The sequence below is a fragment of the Chanos chanos genome, chromosome 10 (assembly GCF_902362185.1).
Source record: "Chanos chanos chromosome 10, fChaCha1.1, whole genome shotgun sequence".
In the NCBI taxonomy this organism is placed as follows: Eukaryota; Metazoa; Chordata; class Actinopteri; order Gonorynchiformes; family Chanidae; genus Chanos; species Chanos chanos.
The window spans coordinates 37,171,828-37,185,691 of record NC_044504.1 but is presented as its reverse complement, the minus strand read 5'-3'; the positions used below and the strand labels follow the sequence as shown (position 1 = coordinate 37,185,691).

General features: G+C 43.9%; 3 protein-coding genes across 3 annotated transcripts; all 3 read right to left on the bottom strand.

Moving 5' to 3' along the window:
- Positions 1–551: 551 nt before the first annotated feature.
- On the bottom strand, positions 552–3,168 carry LOC115823576 (peroxisomal N(1)-acetyl-spermine/spermidine oxidase-like). The gene is made up of 3 exons (XM_030787637.1): positions 1,994–3,168; positions 1,438–1,621; positions 552–686 (listed from the first exon to the last, which is right to left on the bottom strand). Exons 1-3 carry the CDS (start codon positions 3,166–3,168, stop codon positions 552–554), a joined length of 1,494 nt encoding a protein of 497 aa, XP_030643497.1.
- Positions 3,169–4,818: 1,650 nt separating this feature from the next.
- LOC115822792 (spermine oxidase-like) lies at positions 4,819–7,868 on the bottom strand. The gene is made up of 4 exons (XM_030786711.1): positions 7,654–7,868; positions 6,118–7,325; positions 5,674–5,857; positions 4,819–5,209 (listed from the first exon to the last, which is right to left on the bottom strand). Exons 2-4 carry the CDS (start codon positions 7,305–7,307, stop codon positions 5,063–5,065), a joined length of 1,521 nt encoding a protein of 506 aa, XP_030642571.1. The 5' UTR covers positions 7,308–7,325; positions 7,654–7,868; the 3' UTR covers positions 4,819–5,062.
- An 825-nt stretch (positions 7,869–8,693) lies between these two features.
- On the bottom strand, positions 8,694–13,864 carry cyp27a1.1 (cytochrome P450, family 27, subfamily A, polypeptide 1.1). The gene is made up of 9 exons (XM_030787635.1): positions 13,625–13,864; positions 12,131–12,321; positions 11,367–11,566; positions 10,893–11,090; positions 10,190–10,353; positions 9,590–9,756; positions 9,250–9,331; positions 8,952–9,152; positions 8,694–8,825 (listed from the first exon to the last, which is right to left on the bottom strand). Exons 1-9 carry the CDS (start codon positions 13,862–13,864, stop codon positions 8,694–8,696), a joined length of 1,575 nt encoding a protein of 524 aa, XP_030643495.1.

Genomic DNA, 13,864 nt, shown 5'->3' with positions numbered 1-13,864 from the left:
TTCTAGAACACTGACAACAAAGAGATACGCATGAATTAGTTCATTGTAACCAAGGTACACACAGCTGTTAAACTTCTCACAATGACAAGCGAATCCAGTATCCGCGCATAGCTCAGGCAACCTTACTGTGATTGGTGAAGGGGTGGGGTCAGGGGGTGGAGTCGCATATTTCTTTGTGTACTGATGAGCCACAGTTGTAGACTGCTGCATTATTAGTCAGTATAACCTTTTGATAGTTCTGGACTTAAACAAGAGGCTTTTTACCATGTCACCCGCTTTCAGTCTTAGTGTCCCTCTGACTATCTCAAACTACATCACATCTATTCAGCGATCCTTCCCATAACCCACGTGCATGACATATACAGACAAAAAAAAATTAAAAATGTTTTAGGTGTAAATAATTATATGGCAATTTCATATGTGTACTGCTTCATAATGTGCTGTTCAGTTCCAGTTTCCTGAGGCGTTAACGCAGTGTCTGAAGCTTAATCATCAAAAAGTTGTCTTGGTAAATTCTTGGAATACAAGCACCGCCTTCTCTTCCCTTCTTTCTACGAATTCTGTGTTTTATGGGCGTAATGGCTGATGAGTCTTTGCGCTTCTCGGACTCCTGACAGGTAGGCCCCGTGGGTGGTGGTGTAGAAATTGACATGGGTGGCTTCCCCTGCAAACAGCACCTGTAGAGGCTTCAGAGACAAACACAGAATCAATCAAAAAACAATGAACTCTGCTCACCTGGGACAACTTTAACGAATGAGAGGAAAGGTGTGGTTTACGTGGGGGGGGGGGGGGGGGGGGGGGGGGGGCGGCTGTGAGTAAGACGCAGAGGAATCAGGTACCACAAACGCTGACCTATTACCATCGCCCACTCACAACCTCAGAGAATGAGAAATACAAGAATCTCTTCCAAAAAAGGAAATCTCATCGTCTATCTCGTGTGACTCACTATGAATTCGTCGCCTCGTGTCACAAACCATGGCTATTTATGTTTCGTTCCACTTGTTAATGTGACAGCCAAACAACACTGACAGTTACTGAACTATTAACGTACCCTTCAATGGTGTAACAACTATTAGTTCACTATGACAAGTGCAAATGTGTTCTTGTCAGCTGATCAGTAACTTCAAACACATTTCAACTGATATGTCGCCGAACAGCTAAAATCATACAAGTCAACAGCAACGTAAAAAAATGAAATCGCATGCCGACAGAACAGCAGTGTTTTAACAGGACTCTGACAAAACTGCAAAAAATACCAGCGGAGTATGGCAGTGAGTAAAGCGTCCGTCTCTGATAAAAAGTTTCGTCTCTGTTTGGGGGCAGAGTCATTCATTCTATATCACAATGTCACGTCATTATACATAATTATACGTTATACCTGTTCCCCACGTAAATGTCGAGCGGACACAGACTGGCAGTCTAGTAAGCGATCGATACCTTTCTCGTTGAGTGTTTCGACCTGGGGGGTAAGGGTGCTGATAACGCCTTTTGCTCCTGTACACCGTTCACATTCTTTGGGATGAAGGAGTAGGCCCCACTCACAAAGGGGTCATGACCCCACCTGGAAACCAGCACCTGGCATACCTCAGGAACAGCCCAACCAGTGAAGGACTCGAGCAGCCTGTGAATATGAATGCAGCCTGATTATCTACTCATTACTGCCAGTCTCCCAGAGCAAGAGCAACGAAGTCAAATAGTACATATGTTCTTGTAAAACAACTGTAATGATTATCATGTTATTTTGCACCTGTCATAGTTAAAAGCATTTTGGTTTGCTCTTCGATGATTAAAAAAAAAAAAAAAGAAGTATTCGATGCACGACTTTTAACTTTCCTTCCGTTTTCACACTACCAAATGACTTTGAACATCTGCCAAGCCTTTGAACATAAGTGGGATTGAAACTAACACTTTAACATGCACCATTTTGTTCCACTAACCTCAGAATTATACGCAAAATAACATCTTTTTTTTTTTTTTTTTTTAATGTGCGTACCTCACACAAACATCTCTCACTTCACTGTCCCTCAGTGACTCCATATAAAGGGCCTCTCTGCCCGTGATCCAACCGCAGAGGACCGTGGGGTGACGGGCGACCGTATCAAAACCACAGATCTTCTTAAACCACGTGTCTTTCCAAGACTCTCCCTCACAATCACAACTGTACACGTCTTTGTCCTCGGGGCCCTGGTTCCACACCAGCTGAATACCGGCACAGTCCTCCGGCCAGAAGCGCTCACTGAACTGCAGGTAGATCTTGTCCACCGTGCCGAAGCCCAGCCTCTCAACAGCACACAGTTTGGATTTTGGCAAGGCTGGTGTGAACATGGTCCTGGCTCGCTCTTTCAGGACCCCTAAAGACACGGTCACGATCACGTGATCAGCCTCGTAACTCTCGCCGTTCTCACAGACCACTCTCACGGGACACCTCTGCTCCTGTCCCTGCTCTTCCGCCTTCAGATCCCACTGGACGGTCTCGACCGCCTGATTCTTCAGCACGGCCTCAGGCGGCAGACTCTTCAAGAGAAGGTCTAGCAGAGCTTGGTAGCCTCCGGGGCCTAAACAGTTAAAGAATTCTCCCTTTAGGTCTGTGTACTCGCTGATTTGTGAAGCAGACACTTCATAAAGGGAGGAGCAGGCTTCGTCTGTGCACTCATTTCTCTTACACCATTCGAAAATTCTCCTCCTGTCTTCAGATGCTGCCAGGCGCGTTTCGGCGAATGCCCTGTCGAGGTAGTCTCCCAGGCTTAAGGGCCTGTGTCTCTTTTCGAGCTCAGAATCGAACGCTTTTGCGGTAAGTTTGTCGAAGAGAGAACACATTTTGTCGACATCCACGGTGGCCAGCTGTTTCCCACCCTCTTTAAAAAAGTAATTACGAGAAGAGACTGATTTTCTGGCCGAATCCTCTTCCGAGAGCAGGCCGTGCTCCTGGGCCAGCTGGAAGAGTGGGTTTCCCTTCTGACCATGGATCCAGTTCGCCCCAAGCTCTATTATATTCTCACTAAATGGTCTCATGGTATAGGCTCTTCCTCCCAGTCTTCCCATTGCCTCCAGTACCTGGACATTTTGAAAACCAGCTTTGACCAACGTTTCTGCCGCAGACAAACCTGCGAACCCAGCACCCACTATGACAATCCTGGCTTCTCTGCCCCGGTGAGAAAGCGAACTCATTCTTGCTTCTTATCAAACCTGCTCAAAGACAAGAAAAGTTTACCTAGAGTTACAGTAACCACAACAGGTGCTGTGGTTATTGCAGTATTTCTGACGGACTTCACCAGGCTGTATCTGTGAGAAAAGATGTTGCCTCCTTTCACGTTCTCTGGTGGTGGTGAATTAAGTCTATGTTCATCTCTTGCAAAATCGCATAACTATGACATAGTTTAGCTGGGAGGAAGAAAAAGAATGAAACTTTAACCTTTGGAGTCAATTAGACTGACTGTATCACACACCCCTGTCACATTCAGTTCAAAACATCATGTGATTCGCTCACTGTGTTGGGTAGATATTTGCAGTTTCTTACTTGGTGTAGACCTGTGTCCTTGTTTAACTTCATACTGAGCTGTTTCTGACCTGCAGTCTGTCCCCACACTGACCACTCCCACGCAACAGTGCTTCCGTGTTTCAGGTACAGTGTGAAAATGTTACTAAAACAGCGCCATCTAGTGGAAATTACCAGTCGAAACAAGGACATGCAAAGGTATATTTCTTTTTCTTTTTCTGAGAGAAAAAAAAAAGAGAAAAACAATCTCTTTAAACTAAATGTTCATTGTTAGACAGTCTTCTCAACATTACTATAGAACAGGTTGGGGATCAGTTTCATATAGATATATTCTCCAGTGAACAGTAAACGGTAATCAGTTTGCCTTGTTAAAACACAGTGTGCTCTGCGTTTGAACTGTCATATAAATGACGTCATTTATTTATTTTCCACCATCATGTCGTACGTGGCCCTTCTGCAGATGACTGAAGATAGACTGCAGTATTCTGTGATTAAAGCTCCCCATCTCCTCTCTCCACGCAACACCCTGACACACACACACACACACACACATTCGATGGCTCTGCCAAGCTGCAGGAGGAGAGAGGAGCAGGTGTAACGGGGAGGGTTTGGACCCAGTACTGATCACCTCCTCTCCTCCAGAACTGGACTTTAGGATCCCTGATCTGTCGTTGTTGATCATACAGAAGCATCTCAAGATTTCCACCTTCCAAAAAATGTCTTAAAATAAAGAGGAACAACAATTCTATACACTCTGTGAGGCTGTGTTTGTTTGTTTGTTTGTTTGCTTCTTAGATCTTTCTTTTTTGTGATGTTTAAAGGAAACAATACACATCAATACGGACACAGAAGGCGACTCTCACAAAAAATTCACTGACTGATCCTTTACTTCACTTTTTTCATATGATGAAATTTAACATGTGTGCACACTAACATATTTCTGATCAAAGTCCATCAGATTCATGTGTTGCCACGTGATTATAAAAGAATCATTATAACTGTTCAATTAAATTATTCATATGACACTGGGGAATATTGTGTAATTCTTGCTCTTGTAATCATGCCTAATATTTCAGTCTACAAATAGAAAAATACTGTATTTGAATTGCATCATTCAAAGCTGTCGCCTTTTAAACATTTACCCTCAGCATGATCCGTCCATTACCGAGTTCAGATAAACACTTCAATACTTCATCTTCACGCACACGTGTAACGCCAGGGCGAAAAGTACGCGTGCCAAATTCCACGAACAGTGACAATCATATGATGACCATATATCAATAAAACGTATGGGTAATACATGACTCGGGGGGGGGGGGGGGCATCCTCTTTTAGGAGAAAAACAGGGCTTTTCATCATCTGCCTGCACTAATCAAAGTTACTGATTATCCAGATTTGACTTTTATCATACACGTCTCAAAACGGCATTAAGGTGGTGAAGTTTTCTCTGAAACTGACATAGCTAATCCTTTCAGAAACACAGCGTGTGTGTGTGTGCGTGTGTGTGTGTGTGTGTGTGTGTTTTTATGGATCCATATCATAAAAGGTCTTTCAACAGTCACGTCATCATGTACATTCTGAAGAGTTCATTGTTTTATCAGTGTAATGGCTGATAAGTCTTTGTGCTTCTCGGACTCCTGAGAGGTAGGCACCGTGAGTGGTGGTGTAGAAATTGACATGGGTGGCTTCCCCTGCAAACAGCACCTGTAGAGGCTTCAGAGACAAACACAGAATCAGTAACAATGTACTCTACTAACAAGGTTAATGCACCAAACTCAGGACATTCTGTGCAGGGATAAAACGACGTGTGTACACACACACGCTGGTACGGGGGGAAAAAAAAAAAAAAGTGTAACACATCTAGTGAAAATATGTTAAGATATTTTCCACTGTCTGGTCATTTCATTCCTGGACATGCAACACTGAACCTTATTCAGTGGGACTGTCTCTCTCCAATCTGCTCCAGAGCTAGGGTTTAAGAATTAAGTCGAGGACTATTCACAACCGTTAAAATACCTCTCAGATAGATCTCGCGTTCAAACCGCTGATCAAGCACATTTAAGTTGAAGAGTGACCTTTATAACACCAGTCTGGAGTAAGAAATAATGACACAGCGTAATAAGACGTGTGGGGGGGGGGGGGGGGGGTGACACTGGTTTTAAGGGATATATCAGTACCTTCCTCTTAGGATATCTGGACTCAGCAGGCAGGGGAGCTGCTAAAGCCTCATGTTCCCTCACTGCGTTCACTCCGGGGGGAATAAACGTGTAGGAGCCGCACACGTAGGGGTCGTGACCCCACCTGGAGACGAGCACCCTGGAAACCTCAGGAACAGACCAGCCCGTGAAGGACTTCAGGAGCCTGGGAAAGACATAAACTCCATCTTCATCCACTAATCACACACTAAGTTTTTATGACATTGCCTATTATTTCCTTTACCCATTCAGCCAGGATGAGGATAAGGTTACTGCATGGCGATTTTTGCCATAAGCCTTCTATTCAACTGTCTGTGATTCATAAAACACGCGAATATGTCACTTGCTAAGTTCCACTCTCATTTCCAATTTACCAGTGTAAATAAACTTTTGGATTTTTGTAACATGGCAGATGACTGGGCGTACCTCACACAAACATCTCTCACTTCACTGTCCTTCAGTGACTCCATATAAAGGGCCTCTCTGCCCGTGATCCAACCGCAGAGGACTGTGGGGTGACGGGCGACCGTATCAAAACCACAGATCTTCTTAAACCACGTGTCTTTCCAAGACTCTCCCTCACAATCACAACTGTACACGTCTTTGTCCTCGGGGCCCTGGTTCCACACCAGCTGAATACCGGCACAGTCCTCCGGCCAGAAGCGCTCACTGAACTGCAGGTAGATCTTGTCCACAGTGCCGAAGCCCAGCCTCTCAACAGCACACAGTTTGGATTTTGGCAAGGCTGGTGTGAACATGGTCCTGGCTCGCTCTTTCAGGACCCCTAAAGACACGGTCACGATCACGTGATCAGCCTCGTAACTCTCGCCGTTCTCACAGACCACTCTCACGGGACACCACTGCTCCTGTCCCTGCTCTTCCGCCTTCAGATCCCACTGGACGGTCTCGACCGCCTGATTCTTCAGCACGGCCTCAGGCGGCAGACTCTTCAAGAGAAGGTCTAGCAGAGCTTGGTAGCCTCCGGGGCCTAAACAGTTAAAGAAGCCGCCTTCCAGGGCAATGTAGAAGCCCAGTTGCGAGACAGACACGTCATAGAGACTGGAGCTTGCCTCATCTGTGCATTCAATCCTCTTGCACCATTCAAAGACCTTTGGCCCGTCGTTGAGCGTTGCTAAGGGCGATTCGGAAAAGGCGCTGTCTAGGTAACCTCCGAAGCTCAGACCGTTATGCCTCTCCTCCAGCTCGGACTCAAAGGCGCGAGACGTGAGCTGGCGGAAAAAGCAACACACTTCGTCCACGTCCTCAGTGGGAATCTGAGTTCCGTCTTCCCGAAAGAAGTAATCATGGGAGGTTACGCTATGGGGCTGACACATGATCCTGGCCGAATCCCCCTCCGAGAGCAGGCCGTGCTCCTGGGCCAGCTGGAAGAGTGGGTTTCCCTTCTGACCATGGATCCAGTTCGCCCCAAGCTCTATTATATTCTCACTAAATGGTCTAGTGGTGTGAATTCTACCTCCCAGTCTTCCCATTGCCTCCAGTACCTGGACATTTTGAAAACCAGCTTTGACCAACGTCTCTGCCGCAGACAAACCTGCGAATCCAGCACCCACTATGACAATCCTGGCTTCTCTGCCCCGGTGAGAAAGCGAACTCATTCTTGCTTCTTATCAAACCTGCTCAAAGACACGAAGAGGGTGACGTACAGTAAAAGTAAACACCACTGTAACCACTGTTGCTATAATCATTCCAGTATTTCTGACGGACGTAACCGGGCTGAATATTTGACAGCTCTCGTCAAACTGAAAATCCCGCACCCGTAACCACAACCCAAGGACTCATTCCTGTTCTGTACCAACGACTGAAATGATTCGGTGTCAAATGGAAAAAAAAAAATCAGAACTGATCGTATTGTACCGCTATCGATGTACACATGATGTATTTCTCATGTGAATCAGATCAAATTCTGTTTCAAAGTTATATAAAAAAAGTAGTTATACTTACGGTAAAAAAAGTACTTTAACAGTTGATATACGAAGAAATATTGCGGTGATTTCAGAATGCTGACCAAGTTCGATTACTGACACACTGCTAACAGTAACAAAACCCTCGAATCAAGTGAACAGAGTGAGGTAAGGATCTCGTGGACCCTTGCTCTCTGCAAGCCACTTTAAAAGACCAATCAAGTTGAAGAGCCGCATTTATCCGTTAAAGAATACCGTATAAAATTGAAACATATTTTCCGCACACTGACGTTTCATTACAATCTGTTATAACTCTTTTTATCGGTGTAACACTGGACGGTGTACTATTATTACAGCTCACATGCTCTAATCGTTATTAAGATTCACTTTCACACGACTGTTCAGTTCCATAACAACCGTGACGTCATTTCCTAAACAGGCTCACTAGAAGTCTGCGCTGTGCGTTAGCGCCATCCATAGACTACGTAGTGCAAGTCGCACAAACGCGCAGTTGCGTTTAGTCTGACTTTTTGTTTGTGAGAGTTTTGTCTGTGTGTTCTGTTGGTCTGTGTGTTTTGCGTCCTCTCATGTTGCAAGCCATCAGGAAAGCACGTTGTTTGTTTTCCTTTAATCATTTTATTTCAAAGTGTAACACGTGCGCATGAGTGCTGTGTACAATTTTTGTCGTAAAAATATATATGATCACATTCTGTCACATCAGTCCACATCAGTATGGCTTATACATGAATTAAAAAGCAAAACAAACAAAAATCCAACATAAAAACTAAATAGATTAATTAAACTCACTAGAAAGTGGAAACGCATGTCTTTCAAGTCATCATTAATGATGTTGATCGTGGTCTTTGCTACGGTCTTTTGCTGTGGAGCCTGTGATTAGGAACCTTTTAGGTATCTGTGATTAGGAACCTTTTAGGTCTCTCATTTGTAATCAGAGGAAATTTGATTCAGAGGAAAGTTTACGATCACAGAGGCACGGGCTCATGGCTTGTCCTATCCATTTCAGACAGAGTTCACAGTGGCAGTACTCCTCCCTCTCTCTCTCAAGGCTGGCACGACAGGTCATTGAGCAGATGCTGTCTTCCTCTCCAGAAAGTTCAGACTGACCTGTCTGTCTGGAACCAGGACAGTGCGATTAACTGTCTTGACCTCACCTAAGCCGGGGTCCGGCCTGACCTCAAACTGTTTGATGATCTGGGTAGAAAAAAAAGGTTTGAATCAGTACGGTTACAAATATTTGAGTTTCAGTTCTTTTATTATTTTGGTTTTGTAGCACGGTCTGGATGGATGATGAACATTTCTGTAATTCAGTTATCTTACCGCTGCCAACAGCATATACATCTCCAGCTCGGCGATACGACGACCCACACATCCTCGAACTCCAAACCCAAACGGAATGGAGCCAAACGGGTTGGGTCGTACTCTGCCGTCCCTCAGCCATCGCTCCGGTTTGAATTTCCACGGCTCAGGAAACGTTTTCTCATCATAACTGATTGCGTAGTGGCAGAGCGTGAAGGTTGTCTGTTGAGAAAACGACATTTGACATTAAACCACTGGTTGCCACATTCAGGATATCCTTCAGTTACTGTTTAGAAATCGGCTGAAAGAGGGAATGTACCTTCTTAGGGAAGAAATATCCTCCAATCACCACATCGTTTTCTGACATGATCCGCGCATTCACTGGGACTACGGGATACATTCTTGGAACAAAGATAACAGAACTTAATGCGATTATCAAACGATCCACTCATAATTCAAAGAAAAATATGCAAAACCAAAGCTGAGAGCAGACCAAAAAAAAAAAAGATAACTAAGTTTTGTTTTGACCATGAGAGTTTCACTGAATGTGAGTAACAAGGCAAAATCTACGATGGAAGTTAGACTGTGTGGAGAATACTTAGGACAGAGGCACAAAATGTGCAAGATGTCAGTTTTATTTTTGAAAGTATGTATCTTACCTCAGGGTCTCCTTGACAACAGCCTTGAGGAAAGACATTTGGTTCACATCCTGGGCTGTAGGGATCCTGTCTCCTGGGCTCAGGTTAACCACCTCCCGATACAGAGTGTCCTGTGCTTCAGGGTCCCGTGACAGCAGATAGAGAGTCCACATTACTGTGTTGGAAGTCTTAGAACAAAAAAAAAAAAAACAGCAAGTTTGAATATTTATGGTATAACAATTGGTCTGAGTCTAAATTCATTTCAGCTGCAGGCTATACCATAGGAGAGCAGTAGGTTAGGTTTGCTTAAGTTTTCAGGTAGGGTTCATATTTGAGTTCAGTCAGGGATACTAAAGAAAACTAAAACACCAGTGAGCATCAAAAACGATTCATCTAATGTATAGCTTAGCATTGTATCTTCCTCGGGTTAATAAATGGATCAGATATTTAGCTGTATAGTCATTCTAGGCTAATTTTGTCTCCTTCATGGCAGGTGTATGCTTGCAGAATGCACATGTTTATGTTTAGTAAGGCGACACATTTCAGTCATCTTCAAAAAAAAAAAAAAAAAAAATTCAAACTCAGAGTTCCATTTAATCAAAGCTCCACAGAAGCACTCACTGTATCTACTCCAGCCAATAACAGCTCGGCAAGACTCCCATACACCTCCTTAACGCTCATGTTGGTGCTGGAAAGCAGGTACGTTAAGTATGCTCCCTCCACCTCCCGGCCCGAGTCCACTTGGTTCTGAAGTTCCTCCACCTTTATGTCAATCAACTTCCCAGCTGTATACAGGATTACGATACACAGATTACCCAGTCATTATGATACAAGTGTTTCACATTAGACTAGAATAGAATAGAACAGTGAGCAGTGAATTTATCCTCTGCGAGCAGTGAGCAGTGGAGCAGTGGACACCAGGCACTGGAGCAGCGGGCGGCAGCACACCTGTGCCCGGGGAGCAGTTGGGGGTTAGGTGCCTTACTCAAGGGCACCTCAGCCATGGTTGTTCCCTGGGGGTCCTGAGAATCGAACTGGCAACCCTTCGGTTACAAGCCCGATTCCCTAACCTCTAGGCCACGGGTTGCCCCGCAGTAATTATACCTCCAAGCAATCTCAAAAAAAACAAAAAAAAAAACAAACAAAAAAAAAAAAAACAGTTTTGCTAACTTTACAGTACTTTTCTCAATGGAATTACAACAACAACAGAATGTCTTGCCGTAAATGGGATTTTTTTTTTCATCTATCCACCGTGAAGCTTGATGCCGAGCACAGATGAACGATGAATTTTAATTGTTCTTAGACGGAAAATGTATGCACTGACCAAATTTGAATATTCCGTCCCAGCCGGCAACGTAGTGGCCCCAAAAGGGCAGGATGTTACGTGCCCATTTTGGGAACAGGACCACCATCATGCTATAGCTGAACATGAGGGCAATAGAGTCAATGAACTCCTGGGTCTCAGCAGGAATCTCGTTCTCCAGACAGCCAATCCGACGCTCAAACAGAATAGAAGAGATCCCTGAAAGAAAGGAGAAGTAGGGAGAATAATGATAAACACTGCCTTTTAAATGTTGCCTTTTAAAAACAAAGATTGATTACTTTTTAACTTGTTTAACAGAAGTGAAACATATAACAGTTGTCTGAGAGGGAAAAAAAAAAAAAAGACGAACACAGGTTGACTGAGAGATCTTAAAACGTTGTCGACGGTTTGTTCCAGAATAAATTCTGGATGTTCTGATTATTTTTTTTTTTTTGTATCACATGCTTGAATACGTTGATGCAGAGGCTGTATAACCTTCCAGGGCGAAGAGGTAAAGCTCGTTAGACAGATTGGTCACAAGGTCTCCTGTCGGGCTGCTCCTGCGAAGATTATGCATCCTCTTGATGAAGTCTGCCACAATCTGACTGATCACCTGATCATATTTCACAGAGTCTTTGGGGTGAAGCATACGTTTGTTGAGCACGGCTCTTAGATTGTACCATTTTTCCCCTTCCCTAACAGACATAAAAAAGACAGTTTTCAGATTTTGTTTCTTAACTTCAGGTTTAGAGCAGCAACCGGTACATGACTTCACCATAAAACAATTATGTATTTCATACAAACATAACATAACCAAACGTTTTTGTTTTTGGGGGGGGTTTTTTTGGTGTTGTTTTTTTTTTTCTCTTTGTTTTCATGCGCATGATTGAATGTTGCTTCTAAGCAGCCATAAGAAGCTACTGATATAGGTGGCAGAATTCTTGTAAAACACGGCACACAATGTTTTCTAAAAGTCATGGATTGTACTTCTGTGGTCTTGTAGAGTATGAAATTTTGCAGTTAGCAATATGCTGATACAGATCTCACCCTCGTTCCTGCAAGAACCATGATACCCTCACACTGTTATTTCATTCTATCCCTGGCATACCTAACTTAACTGCTAACTAATTCATTTAGTCAAATGCACTGGTGTGCAGACAAGACAAAAGAGGTTCTGGGTAATCTCTTTGCGGTGATGGATATTGAAGCAACACACCAAGGCAGACTTTAAAGGCACTAGAGGACACGAGAGGTCTTACTCAGTGAAGGGCCCGTAACTGAGGCCTTTCAGATCCCGGTAGTCGGTCCACAGGGACATGTCCCCCCTGCTGGGGAACTTCTCATCCTTCCGGAGTAGCTCCTCAACCAATTCGACACTGCTTAGCGAAATGTGCTTCATGTTGCCGACCTCTGTCCTGTATATCGGACCGTAGAGCTGTCTGTCATGCAGCTGTAACAGTGAGAGAAAAGAGAAAGTGCCCCAGCTGTCAGAGGTTTGAGGTTTCTTCATAGCATGTAATCTACTGCATTACCAGATCAGGAAAATGAGATTTCTGCCTGCACACAAGTGTGTGTTCACACAACAATGCCTTCAGTGTTTTAGGATAATGAAAAATAAATAAATAAAGACCAGGGGGGTGTTCCAAGTGCGTAGTTTCGTGACTAACCCGGCTAAGTTAACTCAGAGTAAGTAGTAAACCTCCTAGTAGAAGAGCCATGTGGCTTTGTTTTGCTGGGAGAATGAAGCCATAGGGCTCCTCTATTTGGAGGTTTACTACTTACTCTGAGTTAACTTAGCCAGGTTAGTCGCTAAACCACGTACTGGGAGTACCCCCTTGGAGTACTGTGATTGCAAATTACAGCCCAACGGGGTATTCCAAGATGTATGACCGACTTCCAAGAGTTGCTTTCTAAAGATATAAAAAGGGAAGTCACTCTCTTCTGTGTGTGTGACTCTTGTTTACTCTATAAGTTGTACTCAGCCATGCTGGCATGTAATAAAGATTGGAAATATTGAACATACCTGAGGTCTGTGTTTTTAGAAACTGAGCACATTCCAAAAGGAGCCTTCAAATGTTCTCTTACAGCCTTGTTCCTTCATTCTGTGTTCCCTCTGTTATCCCTGTTCCCTCTGTTAGTTGTCCAATGTATCTTCTCTTGCCCCTATCAGTAAGTGCATTGTGTACTAGACCTCGCCTGTATATTGACTATGATTTGGATTATGATTAAACATTTACCTGCACTCACAACCAGTCTCTCTCAGTTTGTGACAAATAGAGCATTTCTGATTGGTCCAAGCTGATGGAAAATGAATCACTCCCCTGTGAGCTATCTCTAAATTTAAATTGAGAGGGACAGTTCTTCAGGATTAACATAATGACAAGGATATGTCATTTCTCACATAAACTTACCTCTTCAGCTACCATGTAGCACCACTGTCATGCTTTTAAATCAAGTTTAGTGTCCACTTTAATGTTTGTTTTTTTTTTCTTTGAATTCTTTGAGCGTGAAGGTGCACAGGGCAAATCAGTGCAAAGGGACAAATGGAAACAGATTTTATGCAACACTTGCATAAAGAAACACTTTTCTAAACGACTTCCACCTTGCTTAGTAGGCACTGCTATTCTCCTCCACTGAAAAGCACAAAAGCAAAAAAAAAAAACAACAACAAAAAAACAAAACAAAAAAAACAGAAACCAAATCCAAACCAAAATAAACTCAGTTACTAATGACTAATTCTCCATCATAAGTACCTGCATTTCATGCATGCGGTTGTAGTAGCCTTGAAAGATGAGCCTGAATAACATCTTCCAGGTGGTAACCACAGACAGCTCATCTGGTGTCCTCAGCTTGGCATGACCGACCTGGACGGCGACGGATGCGGCGGGGTCGCTCGCCGTCCACCTCTTCATGCTCAGATCTGTCAGTCTCAGCCTGAGAAAAGGCTTTCCAGCCTTGAACTCGGCCAAGCTCCAAGCTAGCCGTGCTGCCAT